This window comes from Trachypithecus francoisi, unplaced genomic scaffold (assembly GCF_009764315.1).
Source record: "Trachypithecus francoisi isolate TF-2019V2 unplaced genomic scaffold, Tfra_2.0 Lachesis_group12, whole genome shotgun sequence".
In the NCBI taxonomy this organism is placed as follows: domain Eukaryota; kingdom Metazoa; phylum Chordata; class Mammalia; order Primates; family Cercopithecidae; genus Trachypithecus; species Trachypithecus francoisi.
This window is the reverse complement of record NW_022681457.1, coordinates 5,062,753-5,080,304: the sequence shown is the minus strand read 5'-3', so window position 1 is coordinate 5,080,304 and position 17,552 is coordinate 5,062,753. Positions and strand designations below refer to the sequence as shown.

The 17,552-nt window shown below is 54.5% G+C and overlaps 2 protein-coding genes across 22 annotated transcripts; one reads left to right on the top strand and one right to left on the bottom strand.

Annotated features, from left to right (window-relative positions):
- Positions 1-3,534: 3,534 nt before the first annotated feature.
- Positions 3,535-11,180, bottom strand: BCL2L12 (BCL2 like 12). Of its 10 annotated transcripts, none has more exons than XM_033224116.1 (8): positions 11,028-11,158; positions 10,790-10,930; positions 10,305-10,419; positions 9,956-10,095; positions 8,743-8,829; positions 8,569-8,660; positions 6,873-7,145; positions 3,535-3,753 (listed from the first exon to the last, which is right to left on the bottom strand). In XM_033224116.1, exons 3-8 carry the CDS (start codon positions 10,409-10,411, stop codon positions 3,703-3,705), a joined length of 750 nt encoding a protein of 249 aa, XP_033080007.1. In that variant the 5' UTR covers positions 10,412-10,419; positions 10,790-10,930; positions 11,028-11,158; the 3' UTR covers positions 3,535-3,702. The 10 variants fall into 10 exon arrangements, with proteins under 10 accessions (XP_033080007.1, XP_033080009.1, XP_033080003.1 ...); XM_033224118.1 differs by having other exon boundaries at positions 10,811-10,930; XM_033224112.1 differs by having other exon boundaries at positions 9,956-10,098; positions 10,811-10,930; positions 11,028-11,153.
- Positions 11,181-11,224: 44 nt separating this feature from the next.
- Positions 11,225-17,463, top strand: IRF3 (interferon regulatory factor 3). 12 transcript variants are annotated; one of them, XM_033224099.1, is made up of 9 exons: positions 11,225-11,468; positions 11,890-12,010; positions 12,225-12,484; positions 13,545-13,716; positions 13,800-13,870; positions 14,435-14,627; positions 14,722-15,099; positions 16,221-16,336; positions 17,199-17,463. In XM_033224099.1, the coding sequence occupies exons 3-9, from the start codon at positions 12,233-12,235 to the stop codon at positions 17,382-17,384; spliced, it is 1,368 nt and encodes a 455-aa protein (XP_033079990.1). In that variant the 5' UTR covers positions 11,225-11,468; positions 11,890-12,010; positions 12,225-12,232; the 3' UTR covers positions 17,385-17,463. The 12 variants fall into 12 exon arrangements, with proteins under 12 accessions (XP_033079990.1, XP_033079989.1, XP_033079992.1 ...); XM_033224098.1 differs by having other exon boundaries at positions 11,225-11,472; XM_033224101.1 differs by lacking the exon at positions 11,890-12,010 and having other exon boundaries at positions 12,225-12,397.
- Positions 17,464-17,552: the final 89 nt, after the last annotated feature.

Genomic DNA, 17,552 nt, shown 5'->3' with positions numbered 1-17,552 from the left:
GAATGGAGGGTCCCCAAGCAAGTGAGGAATAGGAGTCCGCAGTCAACACATTAAATCCCTAGCCCGTGACATAATCATTCCAAGTTTTTTAAACCCATCAACCCCTCTCAAGGCACTTGGTTTTTGCCGAGTCCCTCCCCCTGCCAGGAACGCCCACCTCTCTTTGTCTGGTCAGCTGCTAAATGTGAATCAGAGCGCAACTTAGGCACCACTTCCTCCGGGAAGCTTTGCTTGATTTGCAGGGAAAGTTCCTAGTTGAATGAGGCTGAATGCAAAGGGCCGAATGCGTGGGTCCTGCCCCTCCTCTCTCTGATCCCTCTGCTTCCCTCCGCTCACACTCCTCTCCAATCCCGGAATGAGCTCGCTCTTTGGTTTCTGGGCCTCGGCGCAGGCTATACTCTCTGGCGTGCCGCTGGCAAACGCCTGAGACTTAAAAATTTCCAATAGGATTCGGGCGCAATGGCTCACGCCTGTATTCCCAGCACTTTGGGAGGCGGAGGCGGGCGGATCACTTGAGGTCAGGAGTTCGAGACCAGTCTGGGCAACATGGTGAAACGCCCATTTCTATTAAAAATACAAAAATTAGGCCGGGCGGCCGGGCGCGGTGGCTTATGCCTGTAATTCCAGCACTTTGGGAGGCCGAGGCGGGCGGATCACAAGGTCAGGAGATCGAGACCATCTTGGCTAACATGGTGAAACCCCGTCTCTACCAAAAATACAAAACATTGGCCGGGCGTAGCGGCGTGCGCCTGTAGTCCCAGCTACTCGGGAGGCTGAGGCAGGAGGATGGCGTGAACCTAGGAGGTGGAGCTTGCAGTGAGCCTACTAGATCGCGCCACTGCACTCCAGCCGGAGCGAGAGACTCTAGTCTCAAAAAAGAAAAAAAATTAGGCCGGGCGCAGTGACTCACGCCTGTAATCTCAGCACTTTGGGAGGCCTAGGTGGACGGATCACAAAGTGAGGAGTTCGAGACCAGCCTGGCCAATATGGTGAAACCCCGTCTCTACTAAAAAAACGAAAATTAGCCAATCACTTGAACCCGGGAGGCAGAGGTTGCAGTGAGCCGAGATCACCCCACTGCACTCCAGCCTAGGAGACAGAGAGAGACTCCATCTCAAAAAATAATAAAATAAATAAAAATTTAAAAATTAGCCAGGACTGGTGGCACACGCCTGTAATCCCAACTACTTGGGAGGCTGAGACAGGAGAATCGCGTGAGCTCAGGAAGCAGAGGTTGCAGTGAGCCAGGATGATGCTATTGCACTCCAGCTTGAGCGACAGAGCGAGACTCTTATTAAAAAAAAAAAAAATTGAAAAACGTGGCACTAAACAAACCAAGAAAGGGACACTTGTTTCCAGTGTTTGAGCTGAAACAAGAAGAGCGCAGCTGGAACTATGCACTTCAGGTCTTCAGCTTGTTGCAGGTCTGTGCGTAAGCACTGCTCTCCAAAACACTACAAAAGCACTGCCTTAATTTTCCGGGTATGAATACATTTTAGCAAGGATGCAAATTTGCGAATAATCTACAAATACTGAGGATCGACTGTAATTGGTTCGGTTTGTAATCCTGTACATTTCACTTTATTTACAAACATTACTCTGTGAAGGGGGATATGGCCCTAATAAGGAGACAAACCGCTCAGGCACAGTGACTCATGCCTGTGATCTCAGTACTTTGAGATGCCAAGGTAGGAGGATCGCTTGAGCCCAGGAGGTGGAAACCAGCCTGGGCAACGTGAGACCCCATTTCTACAATTTTTTTTTTTGAGACAGAGTCTCACTCTGTTGCCCAGGCTGGAGTACAGTGGTGTGATCTCAACTCACTGCAACCTCTTGCCTCCCGGGTTCAAGCGAGTCTCGTGCCTCAGCCTCCCAAGTAGCTGGGATTACAGGCACCCACCACCATGCCCGGCTAATTTTTGTATTTTTAGTAGAGATGGGGTTTCACCATGTTGGCCGGGCTGGTCTTGAACTCCTGACCTCAAGTGATCCACCCGCCTCGGCCTCCCACAAAAATTCTTTTTTAAAAATTAGCTAGGGGCCGGGCGCGGGGGCTCACGCCTGTAATCCCAGCACTTTGGGAGGCCGAGACGGGCGGATCACGAGGTCAGGAAATCAAGACCATCCTGGCTAACATGGTGAAACCCCGTCTCTACTAAAAAATACAAAAAAACGGCCGGGCACGGTGGCTCAAGCCTGTAATCCCAGCATTTTGGGAGGCCAAGGCGGGCGGATCACGAGGTCAAGAGATCGAGACCATCCTGGCTAACACGGTGAAACCCCATCTCTACTAAAAAATACAAAAACTAGCCGGGCAAGCTGGCGGGCGCCTGTAGTCCCAGCTACTCGGGAGGCTGAGGCAGGAGAATGGCGTGAACCCGGGAGGCGGAGCTTGCAGTGAGCTGAGATCTGGCCAGTGCACTCCAGCTTGGGTGACAGAGCCAGACTCCGTCTCAAAAACAAACAAACAAAAAACTAGCCAGGCGAGGTGGCGAGCGCCTGTAGTCCCAGCTACTCGGGAGGCTGAGGCAGGAGAATGGCGTAAAACCTGGGAGGCGGAGCTTGCAGTGAGCTGAGATCCGGCCACTGCACTCCAGCCCGGGCGACAGAGCAAGACTCCGTCTCAAAAAAAAAAAAAAAAAATTAGCTAGGTGTGGTATGCATGCCTTTAGTTCTAGCTACTAGAGAGGCTGAAGTGGGAGGATCACTTGGGCCCAGGAGGTTGAGGCTGCAGTGAGTCATGATAGTGCCACTGTATTCCAGTATAGGCAACAGAGCAAGATCCTATCTCCAAAAAAAAAAGGGGGTGTGTGTGTGTGTGTGTGACAAACCACTGGTCTTTAGGTAGATGAGAAACCAGCAAAAGAGACTTGAAAGGAGCAATGGGAGGAGAAAAACAAGAAGAGGGTGGTGTCCTAGACACAGGTGAAGTTAGACTGTACCTTTCTGTGAAACTCGCTGGAAAGACTCCATGACCATCATACAGCATTAGCTAGAATAACCAGATTGTGCAACAGGAAAAAAAAAAAAAGCAAGTTGCTGGATTATTTACAGATATTCTCTCAAATATGTTACATGTCCATGAGACAGGTTCTTGTAGGTGCTCCAAATAAATATTTTTTTTTTTTTGAGACGGAGTCTCGCTCTGTCGCCCAGGCTGGGGTGCAGTGGCCGGATCTCAGCTCACTGCAAGCTCTGCCTCCCGGGTTTACGCCATTCTCCTGCCTCAGCCTCCCGAGTAGCTGGGACTACAAGCGCCCGCCACCTTGCCTGGCTAGTTTTTTGTATTTTTTAGTAGAGACGGGGTTTCACCGTGTTAGCCAGGATGGTCTCGATCTCCTGACCTCGTGATCCGCCCGTCTCGGCCTCCCAAAGTGCTGGGATTACAGGCTTAAGCCACCGCGCCCGGCCTCCAAATAAATATTTCTAGAATGAACTGGTTCCTTCCTAAATTTGTGTAAGCCACAGAAATCTCTGAACCAAATCTCCTCTACTTAGAACTTCAGTTCCGGAGTGTAAGAACAGACAATTGAATACTTTGTAACGTTTTTAATACAAAAAGTTTTAAACAATTTATTTTTGGCAAAAACAGGTAGGGTGACCACCACCCCACAGCCCTGAGTGGAAAAGGAAGGCTGGGAAAAGCACACGAAGAGGGCAGGGACATGAGGCGTCATCTTGTAGCAGCTTCTGAGAAAGAGCTCAGTCCAATGGCAAGTTCAAGTCCACGGGTGAAGCGGCCAGGATGCCCTCCTGGAAGGGAAAAGTGGCAGAGCCCTGTGAGCAGGGCAGGTATCCCCCTCTACAGCAGCGTCCACATCAGCCCTGTGAGATCAGAGACAGGAAGGCGAGGAACCAGAGAGCAGAGAGCGACAGACGCCCAAAGAAGGGCGCAGGGACGAGGGGGACAGAGTCCTAGCAGGAGGAGGAAAGGCACTGGAGTGGGGTTAGACGGAGACCCAGAGAGAGAGAAGAGTCGAGGGACAGAGTCAGAGAAAGGGAAGAGTCTTGGGATTTGAACAATTCAGAGCCGTGGTTTCGTGTACAAATCCAGATTCCAACACGCTGCACGCTGGGGACTTTCCCTCTCCGCCCCAACAAGATGAGGATAATAAGAGCTCCATGAGGTTCTAGTGGGTTTAAATGGGATCATTCCATTGAAATCCCTGGCAGAGGACCTGGCCCACCGAGAAAGCTTGCCTGCTATCGATCCTATTAAAAATTTGTTTAAAGAAATGGTCCAGGCGTGGTAGCTCATGCCTGTAATTCCAGCACTTTGGGAGGCCGAAGCAGGTGGATCACTTGAGGCCAAGAGTTCGAGACCAGCCTGGCCAACATGGCAAAACCCCGTCTGTGCTAAAACTACAAAATTAGCTGGACATGGTGGTGTGCGCCTGTAACCCCAGCTACTCAGGAGGCTAAGGCAGGAGAATCACTTGAACCCGGGAGGCGGAGGTTACAGTGAGCCAAGGTTGCGCCACTGCACTCCAGTCTGGGCAACAGAGTGAGACTCCGTCTCAAAAAAATAAAATAAAATAAATGAGCTTCTTTGCTGAGCCCAATGCTTATATCCAGTCCCCTCAACATGTGCTATGAGTTCTGATCTTACTGTAGACTGGACCATCTCCAGTCCTGCTCCTCACCCCCATCGCCCCTGTCCCCACCCCCATAGCCCCCATCCCTCCCCCATCTTCTCAGGGAACTTAGATGTCGTCCTGCAGCTGCTCAGGCCAGCATCCTTTGGCCTGTCCCCACATCTGGCCCATTAGCCAAATCTGTCAGCTCCACCGCTAAGTTAAATCCAGCATGCTCCACTGCCCCTGCCTTGGCGCAGTCTGTCCCCAGGCAGCCGCCAGAGGGCGCCCGTTAACGCCTAAATCAGCGACTGTCCCTACGCTGCTCAGAGTCTTTGGCTTACCCAGAGTCAAAAGTCCCAGTTCTCACTCACTGTGACCACAGGGTCCCGGCTGGCCCAGCGCCTCTCCTCCTCTCATCTCTCACCCACTCACCCTGCTCCAGCCCTACTGGCCTCCTCCTCCCTGCTCCTCAAACACACTTGACCAGCTCCTGCCAGGGAAACTGGTTCCATCCAGAGCCTGGCTTGTGTCCTTCTCTCGGTGAATACCCACAGCGACCCCCGAGGCAGGTAAATGAGACGGTGCTCACTGGACCAGGGGGGGAAGTGTCGCTCAGGGAGACTGCGACAGTCGCCAAGTCACAGGGCCAGCACGCTGGAGCCCAATCCAACTCTGAAACTGGCACTGGAGATAAAGTAAGAGTGGGGAAGACTTTGGGTCTTCTGAAGCTGATGTGTTAGAGGCGGGAGATGCCAGGAAAGAAAAATAAACCAGAAGATAAGCAAAACAAGTAAATTCCACCAGCTGTTAGAAGGCGCAAATTGCTATGGAAGGAAAAGTAAAGCAGGAAGGGGGAAGGAGGGTGGTGGGAGGGTGTGCAGGTGGCTGTGATTGTCAATGGGGACCTGGGAAGGCCTCGTTGGGGGTGAAACCAGACCCCACCAGAAGGGACAGAGGACGGAGGCGGGGCTTCCCCAGGAGGGCATCCTGGCAGGCGTTGTTGGAACGGCAGCAAGTAGACACATATAACCACATCAACAAATGCCCGCATGCCAGGCAGTGCACAGCTTACCAGATTGATCCCATTTTAACCCTCAGAGCGACCCACTGAGGTAGCATGACTACTCTCCCTACTTTATTTTTTGAGGCAGGGTCTCACTCTGTCACCCATGCTGGAGTACAGTGGCGCAATCATAGCTCACCGCAACCTTGAACTCCTGGACTCAAGTGATCCTCCTGGCTCCTCTGCCTCCTGAGTAGCTGGGAGTAAATGTGTGCGTTCCCACACCTTGCTAATTATTATTAATTTTTTTAATTTTTATTTATTTTTTGAGATAGAGTTCCGCTCTTGTTGCCCAGGCTGGAGTGCAATGGCGCAATCTCGGCTCACTACAACCTCTGCCTCCCAGGTTCAAGCAATTCTCCTGCCTCAGCCTCCCAAGTAGCTGGGATTACAGGTGTGCACCAGCACGCCTGGTCAATTTTGTATTGTATTTGTAGTACAGACTGAGTGTCACCATGGTCAGGCTGGTCTCAAACTCCTGACCTCAAGTGATCCACCCACCTCAGCCTCCCAAAGTGCTGGGATTACAGGCGTGAGCCACCGCACCCCGTTTTTATTATTATTTTGTTGAGACACAGTCTTACTCTGTCACCCAGGCTGGAGTGCAGTGGCGCGATCTCAGCTCACTGCAATCTCTGCCTCCCAGGTTCAAGCGATTCTCATGCCTCAATCTCCCGAGTAGCTGGGATTACAGGCAACTGCCACAAAGCCCGGCTAATTTATGTACTTTTTTAGTAGAGACAGGGTTTCACCATGCTGGCCAGGCTGGTCTCAAACTCCTGACCTCAGGTGATCCACCTGCTTCCGCCTCCCAAAGTGCTGCAATTACAGGCGTGAGCCACCACACCTGACCCTGGCTAATTACTTTCAATTTTTGTAGAGATGGGGTCTTACTATGTTGCCCAGGCTGGTCTTGAACTCCTGGCCTCAAATGATTCTCCTGCCTCGGCCTCCAAAAGTTCTGGGATTACAGGCATGAGCCACTTCGCCCGGCCTCTCCCTGAGTAATCTCAGTCACTGGTTTCACGCTTACAGTATTAGTGTACCCAGTCGCTGACGCCAGGCATAGCATCCGCACTCATCACTGCAGTCCTGGCATACAGCAAGGGCTCAACACAGAACCAACGCAGTGGAGCTGGGAGAATACCTGAGGTCTGAGGAGAACCTAAGAACCTCTATCACAAGACAGTTGGGTAAAGTGAGGCCCGCAGAGACAGATTTCAACGGCTCACCCAGCCCCCGTGGGCCTGGATCCAGGGCGTGAAGCTGTGCACGTGCTCCACGCTGAGTCCGGCCAGGGTGCCCCCCAGCCCGGCCACGCGCCGGCTCAGCTCCATGGCCAGGGCCAGGCGGGCCAGGGGCTCCGGGGAAGGAGGCGGGGGCCCGGGGCATGCTCGGCTTGGGCGGGAGTTGTCCTCCCGGCTACAGAACAGCTCCACCAGGCGGGCGAAAGAGCCAGAGGACAGGCGCACCAGCTTGCTGCGCAGGACGGGGTCCGAGGCCAGCTGTAGGGTGGAAGAGGCAGGGTCTGCGTCAGCAGCGCCCCCGGGGCCAACCAACCGGGGGCTGGGAGGCGTGGCTTCCCGGTTCAGGATCTTTCTAGATGCTAAAGTTCTAGGCCACCCCTCATCCATATTAGCCAATCAAGCCAGACTCTAGGGTCTCTGCCAAACTACCCCCACCCCCCGGATACGGGGCTAGAACGCGGGTCGCTAAGCCACGCCCCTGCCCTTGCCTCAACAGCCAATCAGGCCCAATCTCTATTGTAACGGAGTTAATCTAGCCACGCCCGCGGTAGCCTTTCCCAGGGGCCTAGTGCTACAACAATCTTGCCCTCTACCATTCAATTAGTATTAGAGGACCATGTACCTTGCCCAAGCTCCTGAGCCAATCAGATTCCAGGAGACAGCCACAAGCCAGGCCTCCTCTGTTAGTAAACATTTTCCCCTACATTGTAAGCCAGGCCCCTTCTATGCTCAGTAAGATTTTAGACACTCCCCCCATCCCCACATTCATTCCCTTACTTACCCAACCTGGTCAATCTCTTCTAGATGTTTTTGATGGCCACATCCTCTGAATTTAGGCCACACCCCTCTAACAATCAACTAAAACCACTAATTACAGTACAGTACTACCCTAACCATACTCCTGTCGTTCAACCATTCATTTTTTTTTTTTTTTTTTTAAAGACAGAGTCGGCCGGGCGCAGTGGCTCACGCCTGTAATCCCAGCACTTTGAGAGGCAAAGGCAGAGGTAGGTGGATCACCCGAGGTCAGGAGTTCCAGACCAGCCTGGCCAACATGAAGAAACTCCGTCTCTACTAAAAATACAAAACTAGCCAGGCGTGGTGGCATATGACTGTAATCCCAGCTATTGGGAGCTACTTGGGAGGCTGAGGCAGGAGAATCACTTGAACCCAGGAGGCGCAGGCTGCGGTGAGCTGAGATTGCGCCATTGCACTCCAGCCTGCGCAACAAGAACAAAACTCTGTATCAAAAAAAAAAAAAAAAAAAAAGTCTCTCTCCGTCACCCATGCTGGGGTGCAGTGGCGCAATCTTGGCTCACTGCAACCTCCGCCTCCTGGGCTCAAGCGATTCTCTCGCCTCAGCCTTCCAAGCAGCTGGGATTACAGAAGCGCGCCACCGCACCTGGCTAATTTTTGTATTTTTAGTAGAGATGGGGTTTCACCGTGTTGGCCAGGCTGGTCTCAAACTCCAGACCTCAAGTGATCTGCCCACCTAAGCCTCCCAAAGTGGTGGGATTACAGGCATGAGCCACCACGCCCAGCCTCAACCCTTCATTGAAACCTTGTCCCAGCCTCTTTCCACCTGACCATCCAAAGAAAATATAGATCCAGCTTCTGATCCCAGTGCCCCACCATTCCACAACTCTTGTCCTTGCCAAGGGGTGGGACAGATGCCCATCACCTTCTGGTTAATGACTTCTGCCTCCTCCTCCAGCAGGGCCACCAGCCTCCGCAGTATGGCTTCCTTCTCTGTGGGTGGGGGACCCTGTAATTCTGGAGGCAGAAGAGAATTTGGCTGGGGGCAGAACCCTATCCTCCTACTCCCATCCTTTCCTGGGGCTCCTCCGTGCCTCACCTGGGCTAGGTGGAGATTTCAGTTGCTCTTGGACCAGCTGTTCCAGCCGCTGAGCCACCAAGGCATAGAAGTCTGGAGTAGCTGGGCCTGGGGTGAAAAGAGTTAATGACAGGTTTCCAGGACATTGGAAACTTATGGATTCTCTCCTTCCCCCAACTACCTTGGCAGGTGGCAATGATTCCCATTTTATAATGGGGTAAGCTGAGTCCCAGTGAGAAAACTTAGTAAAAAAATGCCAAAACCCTTGTACTTTTCATTTTATCAGATCCTCAAACTGCACTTAGAATGTCAGAGCTGGCTGGGTGCGGTGGCTCACGTCTGTAATCCCAACACTTTGGAGGCCGACACGGGAGGGTCACTCAAGGCCAGGAGTTTGAGGCCAGCCTGGCCAACATGGCGAAACCCCGTGTCTACTAAAAGTACAAAAATTAGCTGGTATGCTGGAGTGCATCTGTAAGCCCAGCCACTCAGAAGGCTGAGGCACGAGAATCGCTTGAACCCAGGAGGTGGGGATTGCAGTGAGTCGAGATTACAACCTTGCACTCCAGCCTGGGTGACAGAGCTCTGTCTCCAAAAGACTGTCAGAGCTGAACTAGACCTCGAAGATGATCTCATTCAAGGAAGGCAAACACAAGACACTACTGTTAGTATCCCCTTTCCCTCACCCACTTCAGACATCACCAATTGATCAAAGCACTTCCTCTTCCCAGCTGTGAACCCCTTTTCAAGCTAGCACTCGCAGCAGCCATTACTAGTCTGTCCAGGTTCACACCTACGGGGAAACTCGTGGGTCATCTTGATCAAGTCCAATGACCTCCTCCCCAATTCCTACTCTGCTATTGGAAAGACAGGGGAGCAAGGAAGAGAAAGCATTTTCCCCAGAGTCATGCAACTAAAACAGCCAGGGAGATGTGATTGAAAACCAGCCCTCCTACCCCTCTATCAGGGGTATTCCTGGCTACAAAAGTCCTAGGGGCAGGGAAGTAGTTATGGAAGGAAAGAGACAACAACCAGATTGACCACATGCTCTCTGAAAGCCAACCCACAGCATTGACAGATAGAAATCTAATTGGGGAGAGGAGATGACAGGACAGTTCCGTCCTGAAGGCTGGTGCTAGAGACTCCACACAGCCACCCCCTAGCTGAGTGATCTTAAACTAGCACCTTATCCTGTGTTCTGCCAGTTTCATAGATGATCATGGAAATCTCTTACCAGGCTCTGAACCATAGCAGGGGCGGATGGGCAGAGAGCAAGGCCGAGGGGACTCAGGGGGTGCTGCTTCTCGCCCCAGGGAGCAGGGAAGACATCTTCGAAGGCGGCTCAGGAAGTCTGTTGGCTCTTCTTGGGCAGGGCTTCTGGGGAAGAGGACTTCAGAGAGTGACCCCACCAAAGATCCCCTGCAGTCTCTTTCCCCAACTCCCTCCCTCCCCTGCTGAGGACCTCTCTCCAAAACAGAGAATAGAGCCAGATATAAAGAGAGGAGACAGACTGAGATCAGGAGCAAGAGTTAGGAGACAGCCTCAAATGCTGGCCCCTGGAGGAGAAGGGCAACTCCTCTTACCTGAGTGGAGTTGGAACAGGAGACCCGGCAGCCTCACCACGCCTAAGGAAGGCAGCTAGGACCCTCAGCGTGTCTTCCCGGAGCCCCAGCTCTTCAGAGCCTGCCATGGAGGCACCTGTGAGAGAGGGGGCTAGGGACTGGACTCCAAGGGTTTAGCAAGAAGTGGAGGCTTGGCTGGGGACCAGGACTTGTGAGTCCCAAGGAAGGCCTGGACTTCTGGGTCCTTTGGAAAGTGTCGGTCTAGGGGCCTAGACTCTTGAGTCCTCAGACGAAAGAGGGGTCAGGAAAAAGACTCTTTGATCCAAGGAAAGGTGGGGGTCCTGGGTGCCCAGATTCGTGGGTCTAAAGGAGGAGGGAGCTGGGGTCCTAGACTCCTGAGTCTTAGAAAGGAACTGGAGCCCCAGACCCTTAGGTTTCCCAGGAAGAAGGGGCTTAGCGCCCCAACTGCTGGATTCTATAAGAGGTATATGCCAAACTACTGAAACCCTTAAAGCATCAGGAACTACCAATCCCAGGAGGCTTCAGGGCAAATCTTCCCCTCGGTCCGCGCTTCTTCGCCGCGCAGCCTGCTGAGAGGTGTAGTTCCAAATCTCCGACTCCTGCTGGAATCTAGAGGACCCTGGACCCTTGGATGTCGGAGAAGCGGGACTGGGGTGCCCACTACTGGATACCGGCCCGCTCCTCTTCCCTCCTCACCCCACCCCTCGTCAACACCCCGCTGACCTGGCCCGGAGCCTCACCGCCGCCTCCTCCACTCAACCTGCCGCCGCCTCCACTCAACTTGTACAAACTTTATTAGTTCAACTTTCCCGCGCCTGCGCACTGGGCCGGGTCGGTAACTGGCCCAACGAAGAAAGGGCGGAACGCTGGGTGCACGCCCAATTTGCATGTGACGCTCCCAGCATGCCTCTGGCCGGAAACCCAAAAAAGGGCATGGGGCGGGGACACCCCCGGGCCCAGTGGGCCGTCTGTTCGGCTCCCGAGTGTGTTACCCAAAGAATGATAAAGTTGGTTTTATTTCAAGAAGTCGATCGAAAAGAAAGCCTCAGCGCTCTAGAGTTCAGCTGACGGGAAAGGGGGTGCGCAGCCTCGAGTTTGAGAGCTATCCGGAGCCCCCAAAACAGGGGTGGGCTCCAGCTCCCCGCTACGCCCCGACCTTCCATCGTAGGTAACGCGGAAGAGCCTGGGAGAGCGTTAGCGGCGTCCGAGAGCGTGGAGCGGGAAACAGGATGGGTCTGCACGGAGAGTGGAAAGGCAGGCTGTGTACTCTGGGGAAAGTGGAGCAAGGAAGGAGCTACAGTGGCCGACGCTGGAGGTCGGCTGCAGAAAAACTAGAAAAAGTAGGGAGGAAAGAGGAAAACAGGAGGCGTCTACACTGAGGGGGTTCTAGAGAGGGAAGGATAGACTCCGTACATGGGTGTAGTTCATTCGGAGGGGGGCGGGCAGTCGAGGGGGAATTGGAAGTTTTGTGTTGGAAATGTTTCGGGGGATCTTCTGTAGGGGGACTGTGGAAGCGGATCTACACTGGGGTAAGTGCAGGAGATAGAGGCTTACGCGTGAATCGATTCTGCACTGCAATAACTAGGGAAAGAGGATGCTACCCTGAAAGTGGGGGATACTTGCTTTCGATGATGTCGGGGAGAGAGGAGGTCTATACTGGCGGAGTTGAGAAAGTGGAGGGTCTGCACTGAAGACACGGGGGAAGGGTATGCCATGGATATGGGAAGGAACCCTAGCGGATTAAGAAGCCTCTCGGGAAGATGGGAGGATGGGATGAGGAGGTTTCCTGTTTGTACCCCCGAAAATATGGGTGAAGGACCTGTGCCGTGGCCCGTGAGAGGGAGGTCTGGGTACGGAAACTCCAGGCCAGGTGGGTCCGGGGGAGGCCGGTCGCGCCCAGGAAATGCCCTATACGCGCAGGCCGGACCATGGGAACCCCAAAGCCACGGATCCTGCCCTGGCTGGTGTCGCAGCTGGACCTGGGGCAACTGGAGGGCGTGGCCTGGGTGAACGAGAGCCGCACGCGCTTCCGCATCCCTTGGAAGCACGGCCTACGGCAGGATGCACAGGAGGAGGATTTCAGAATCTTCCAGGTGCGTGCGACGACCGGGGACGCTGGAAACCCTGAGCTGCGCGCGGGGCGGAAAGGACTTCTAGCGGGCCGGGCTGAGACGGCGGAGGTAGCGCGCGAGGGGCGGGCTCGTGCCAACGTTGGTGGGTGGGGCTAGAACGGGAGGGGCGGGGCTAGCCGGATCAGCTGACTGATGGTGGGGCGCAAGCAGGGTTGGAGCTGCCCGGTTACGGCAATAAAACCGGGAAAGCGGGTTAGTACGCAAAGGAAATGAATCCTGGGGGTTTGGGGCTCTCTAGGGGCCGGGGCTCTTGGTTGTAGGATAGATACTGGGCGATGGTTTTTGAAACATCAGAGGTGAGACCTGGAGCCCCAAATCTGGGGTTCCTAACCACCGCATACTAGTACATGCCAGAAGTGGTAAACAGTGTGAGGGGCGGGGTTATCACAGAGGGTGTCGCGGGGCAGGTGGTGCATGGGGTTAGACACCAAGTTGGACTTGGAAGCCTGGCTTAGAAAGAAGAGGTTTTTGGGCCGGGCGCCGTGGTTCACACCTGTAATCCCAGCACTTTGCAAGGCCGAGGGGGAGGATCGCATGAGCCCAGGACTTTGAGACCAGCCTGGGCAACATAGGCTCCATCTCTTTAAAAACAAAAATCAAAGAGGTTTCAAAGGCTTTTGAAGAGGCCTAGCACAGTGGCTCAATGCCTGTAATCCCAGCACTTTGGGAGGCCGAGGCGGGCGGATCACCTGAGGTCAGGAGTTTGAGACCAGCCTGGCCAACATGGTGAAACCCCGTCTCTACTAAAAATACAAAATTTAGCCAGGTGCGGTGGTGCCCGCCTGTAATGCCAGCTACTCAGGAGGCTGAGACAGGAGAATTGCTTGAACCAGGGAGGCGGAAGTTGCAGTGAGCTGAGATTGCGCCATTGCATTCCAGCCTGGGTGACAAGAGTGAAACTCCGTCTCAAAAAGAAAAAAAGGCTTTTAAAAACTAGAGGTGGGGGATGGAGGTAGGTAGGATGGGGGGGGATTTGGGGATGGACCTTGCAGACTTAGAACTTGCCAGGGAAAGAGGGTGGTGGTAGGATTCAGGAGACAGGGTTAGGGCCCCAGGAGCAGGATCTAAGTCGTCCTCCCCCACTATCCTGACACCACTGTTGCCCCAGGCCTGGGCCGAGGCCACTGGTGCGTACGTTCCCGGGAGGGATAAGCCAGACCTGCCAACCTGGAAGAGGAATTTCCGTTCTGCCCTCAACCGCAAAGATGGGTTGTGTTTAGCAGAGGACCGGAGCAAGGACCCTCACGACCCACATAAGATCTACGAGTTTGTGAACTCAGGTCTGCCAGATCGGGGTTCATGTGGGAGGCTGGGGTCCCAAGGGTTCCTGGCACCCCTACTCCCTCACCACCTTTCTCAACAGGAGTTGGGGACTTTTCCCAGCCAGACACCTCTCCGGACACCAATGGCGGAGGCAGTACTTCTGATACCCAGGTGAGAATGTGCCCAACCGTCATGCCCCTCAGTCTCTGTTGTGTCCCCATGGGCCTCGTCCTCTCCCTCTGGACCATCCCCCCGCTTCCCTGCCTCCAGCCTGTCCCTCACCTGAGCCAGTGCTGGCCCTGTCTGTTCCTGCTCCAGTCTCCTCAGGAGAAAATTCCGAGTTTTCACCCTGCATTCAAGGCCCTAGCACACCTTCCCAGGATTTCATGGACTTCAGCAGGGGGCTGTCAGCCTCTTGGGAACTGAAAACTCCCTCACCTTGATCCTGCTGAGGCCTGAGCTAGGGGAGCATCCCTCTGAAATTCTACCCAGCCTGCCCCGCCCAGGTCTTAACCTGCATAGAGCCAGATCCTTGGGTTGGAATGGTAGCACCTGGCGTTCATTAGAGTGTTTGGCTGTTGGTGCCATGGCTGGCTCTGTCCCCAGGCTGGAAGCCCCTTGAAGGCAGAGCTCAAGCCTGACCTCCCTGCATTGCTGAGAACAGACCTGGTCCATATGAAGTCTCCAGAAAAAGACTATGGAAATGCCTGATTCTCTTTCTTTGTTTCCCTCCAGGAAAACATTCTAGATGAGTTACTGGGTAACATGGTGTTGGCCCCACTGCCAGATCCAGGACCCCCAAGCCTGGCTGTAGCCCCTGAGCCCTGCCCTCAGCCCCTGCAGAGCCCCAGCTTGGACAATCCCACTCCCTTCCCAAACCTGGAGCCCTCTGAGAACCCACTGAAGCGGCTATTGGTGCTGGGGGAAGGTGAGTGTCAGCTGTAGGCTGGGAGGGCTGAGGTCTGGGCGGCAGCCCCTGACTCAATCTCTCTGTCCTTCACACTGCTGCTGCCGCTGCTCAGAGTGGGAGTTCGAGGTGACAGCCTTCTACCGGGGCCGCCAAGTCTTCCAGCAGACCATCTCCTGCCCGGAGGGCCTGCGGCTGGTGGGCTCCGAAGTGCGAGACAGGACGCTGCCTGGATGGCCAATCACACTGCCAGACCCTGGCATATCCCTGACAGACAGGGGAGTGATGAGCTACGTGAGGCACGTGCTGAGCTCCCTGGGTGGGGGACTGGCTCTGCGGCGGGCCGGGCAGTGGCTCTGGGCCCAGCGGCTGGGGCACTGCCACACATACTGGGCAGTGAGTGAGGAGCTGCTCAACAGCGGGCATGGGCCTGACGGCGAGGTCCCCAAGGACAAGGAAGGAGGCGTGTTCGACCTGGGGCCCTTCATTGTAGGTGAGTGAGATGGGGGCTTCGCCCTGCCCAGTAGAAAGCAGACTGCACAGTAGTTAAGAACTCAGAATTGGCCGGGCACGGTGGCTCACGCCTGTAGTCCCAGCACTTTGGGAGCCGAGGCGGGCAGATGACGAGGTCAGGAGTTTGAGACCAGCCTGGCCAACATAGTGAAACCCCATCTGTACTAAAGATACAAACAGTCGGGCATGGTGGCACACGCCTGTAATCCCAGCTACTCGGGAGGCTGAGGCAGGAGAATCACTTGAACCCGGGAGGCAGAGGTTAAAGTGAGCCGAGATCGCATTACTACACTCTAGCCTGACGACAGAGCCAGACTCTGTCTCAAACAACAACAACAAAAAAAACTCAGGATTAGGACTGAATTCAGACCCTGGCTGCCCTTGGCCCACTGTATAACCCGAGGCAAAGGACTTTGCCCTGAACCCGTGGAATCCGAGGACGGTCTCCTCTCTCTACCTGCCTGCCAGCACTGGGGTGAGACACAGTCCCAGTACACAGCGTGCTCAGGGAATTAGCTGCCGCTGTCATCATTATCGTAACTAATGATGGTGAACAGACCAACAGCAGGAAAGCTACGTCCCTTAGGGTTTCACTGTGCGGTGGCACTTTCTGCCATGATGGAAATGACAGTCCAGTGCAGCAGCCACTAGCCACAGGGGCCGAGCACTCAGGTGAGGCGAGTGCAACCAGGACATGATTAGTTTTAATTGATTACAATTTAAACTGAAATGACCTCACATGACTAATGGCTGCAATTGGACAGTGCAGCCTCAGAGGGGACTGAATGCCAACCAGCTTCTCCAGATTCACTGGCATCCTTGGAAGCATGGGCCCCCTACTCTGGGCCTGTTGTGAATGCTGAGACTTGGGGGCTTGCGGGGGGGCCTTCCAACAACCCCACCATGATGGGAGGGAGGGAGGGAAGGAGGAGGAAGTACACAAACAGAATCATGGGGACTTTCCCCAAACAAGCAGTCCTCCGGGCCAGGCAGCAGAGGGCCTTAGGTCAGGGGAGATGGTGGGGGTTATCATTCAAGTTTACGGGGAAGGGCAGGTAGAGGGTCCTCTTCTCATCCCTGACTAGACTCCTGGGCCCCCAGATCTGATCACCTTCACGGAAGGAAGCGGACGCTCACCACGCTATGCCCTCTGGTTCTGTGTGGGGGAGTCATGGCCCCAGGACCAGCCGTGGACCAAGAGGCTCGTGATGGTCAAGGTGCCTGCAGACCTGAGTCCCTGGGGCTGAGGGGTGGCCTTACAGAGGGAAGAGGTTGCTCCCAGGAACTCCAACTCCCAGAGGGCCCTCTACAAAACTGCAACTTCCAAGATCTCTGCAATAAGCAGTTTTTCATCCCCGGGAGCTCCTTCCCATGGCCTCACCTGCAGAACCTGTTTTGAATTCTCTAAACCAGTGGTCCCCTAGCTGTTCGGCACCAGGGACCAGTCTCACAAAAGATAATTTTTCCACGGACAGGGAGGGGGTGGTTTCGGGATGAAACTGCTCCACTGCAGATCATCAGGCATTAGATTCTCCTCAGGAGCAGCCTAGATCCCTTGCGTGTGCCGTTCACAATGAGTTCGTGTCCTCTGAGAATCTAATGCTGCCGCTGATCTGACAGAAGGCAGAACTCAGGCAGTAATATTCCCTCTGCTCACATCCTACTGGGCAACCTGATTCCTAACAGGCCGTGGGGGGGTTGGGGACCCCTGCTCTAAACCATGTAGAAGCTGGTGGACTTCAAGTTTTAGCTGCCACCGTGAGGCCATGACTGTGGCTCCCACGAGTTGAGATCACAGACTGCTCAGCCCTGACATCTGGGAATACTCTAGCCTCATATGAGTGCGTGTGTGTATGTGTGTGTGCGTAGAGGGAAATCTACAACTTCCAGCAGCCCTGGGCCTATGGTTCATCCTGGGTTAGAGCAGAGGCTGCAGGAGGTTGTAGTGTGTGTGTGTGTGTGGTTCATCCTGGGTTACAGCGGGGGCTGCAGGGAGCTGTAGTGCTCCCAGCCCTGACTCCTACCTTGGTGGACACTGGCCGGGTGTTTCCCTGACTCCTGTCCCCACTTCCCCCGCAGGTTGTGCCCACGTGCCTCCGGGCCTTGGTAGAAATCGCTCGGGTAGGGGGTGCCTCCTCCCTGGAGAACACTGTGGACCTGCACATTTCCAACAGCCACCCACTCTCCCTCACCTCTGACCAGTACAAGGCCTACCTGCAGGACCTGGTGGAGGATATGGATTTCCAGGGCCCTGGGGAGACCTGAGCCCTCACTCCTCATGGTGTGACCTCTAACCCCCCACCCCCCACCACCTCAACCAATAAACTGGTTTCTGCTATGATCACCTCTTGTGTGCATCTGGTGTTGGGTGCCCTCTGACCCAAGCTGGTTGTTATTCCTGCTCAGGGTCTCAGTTTACCCATCTGCGCAGCT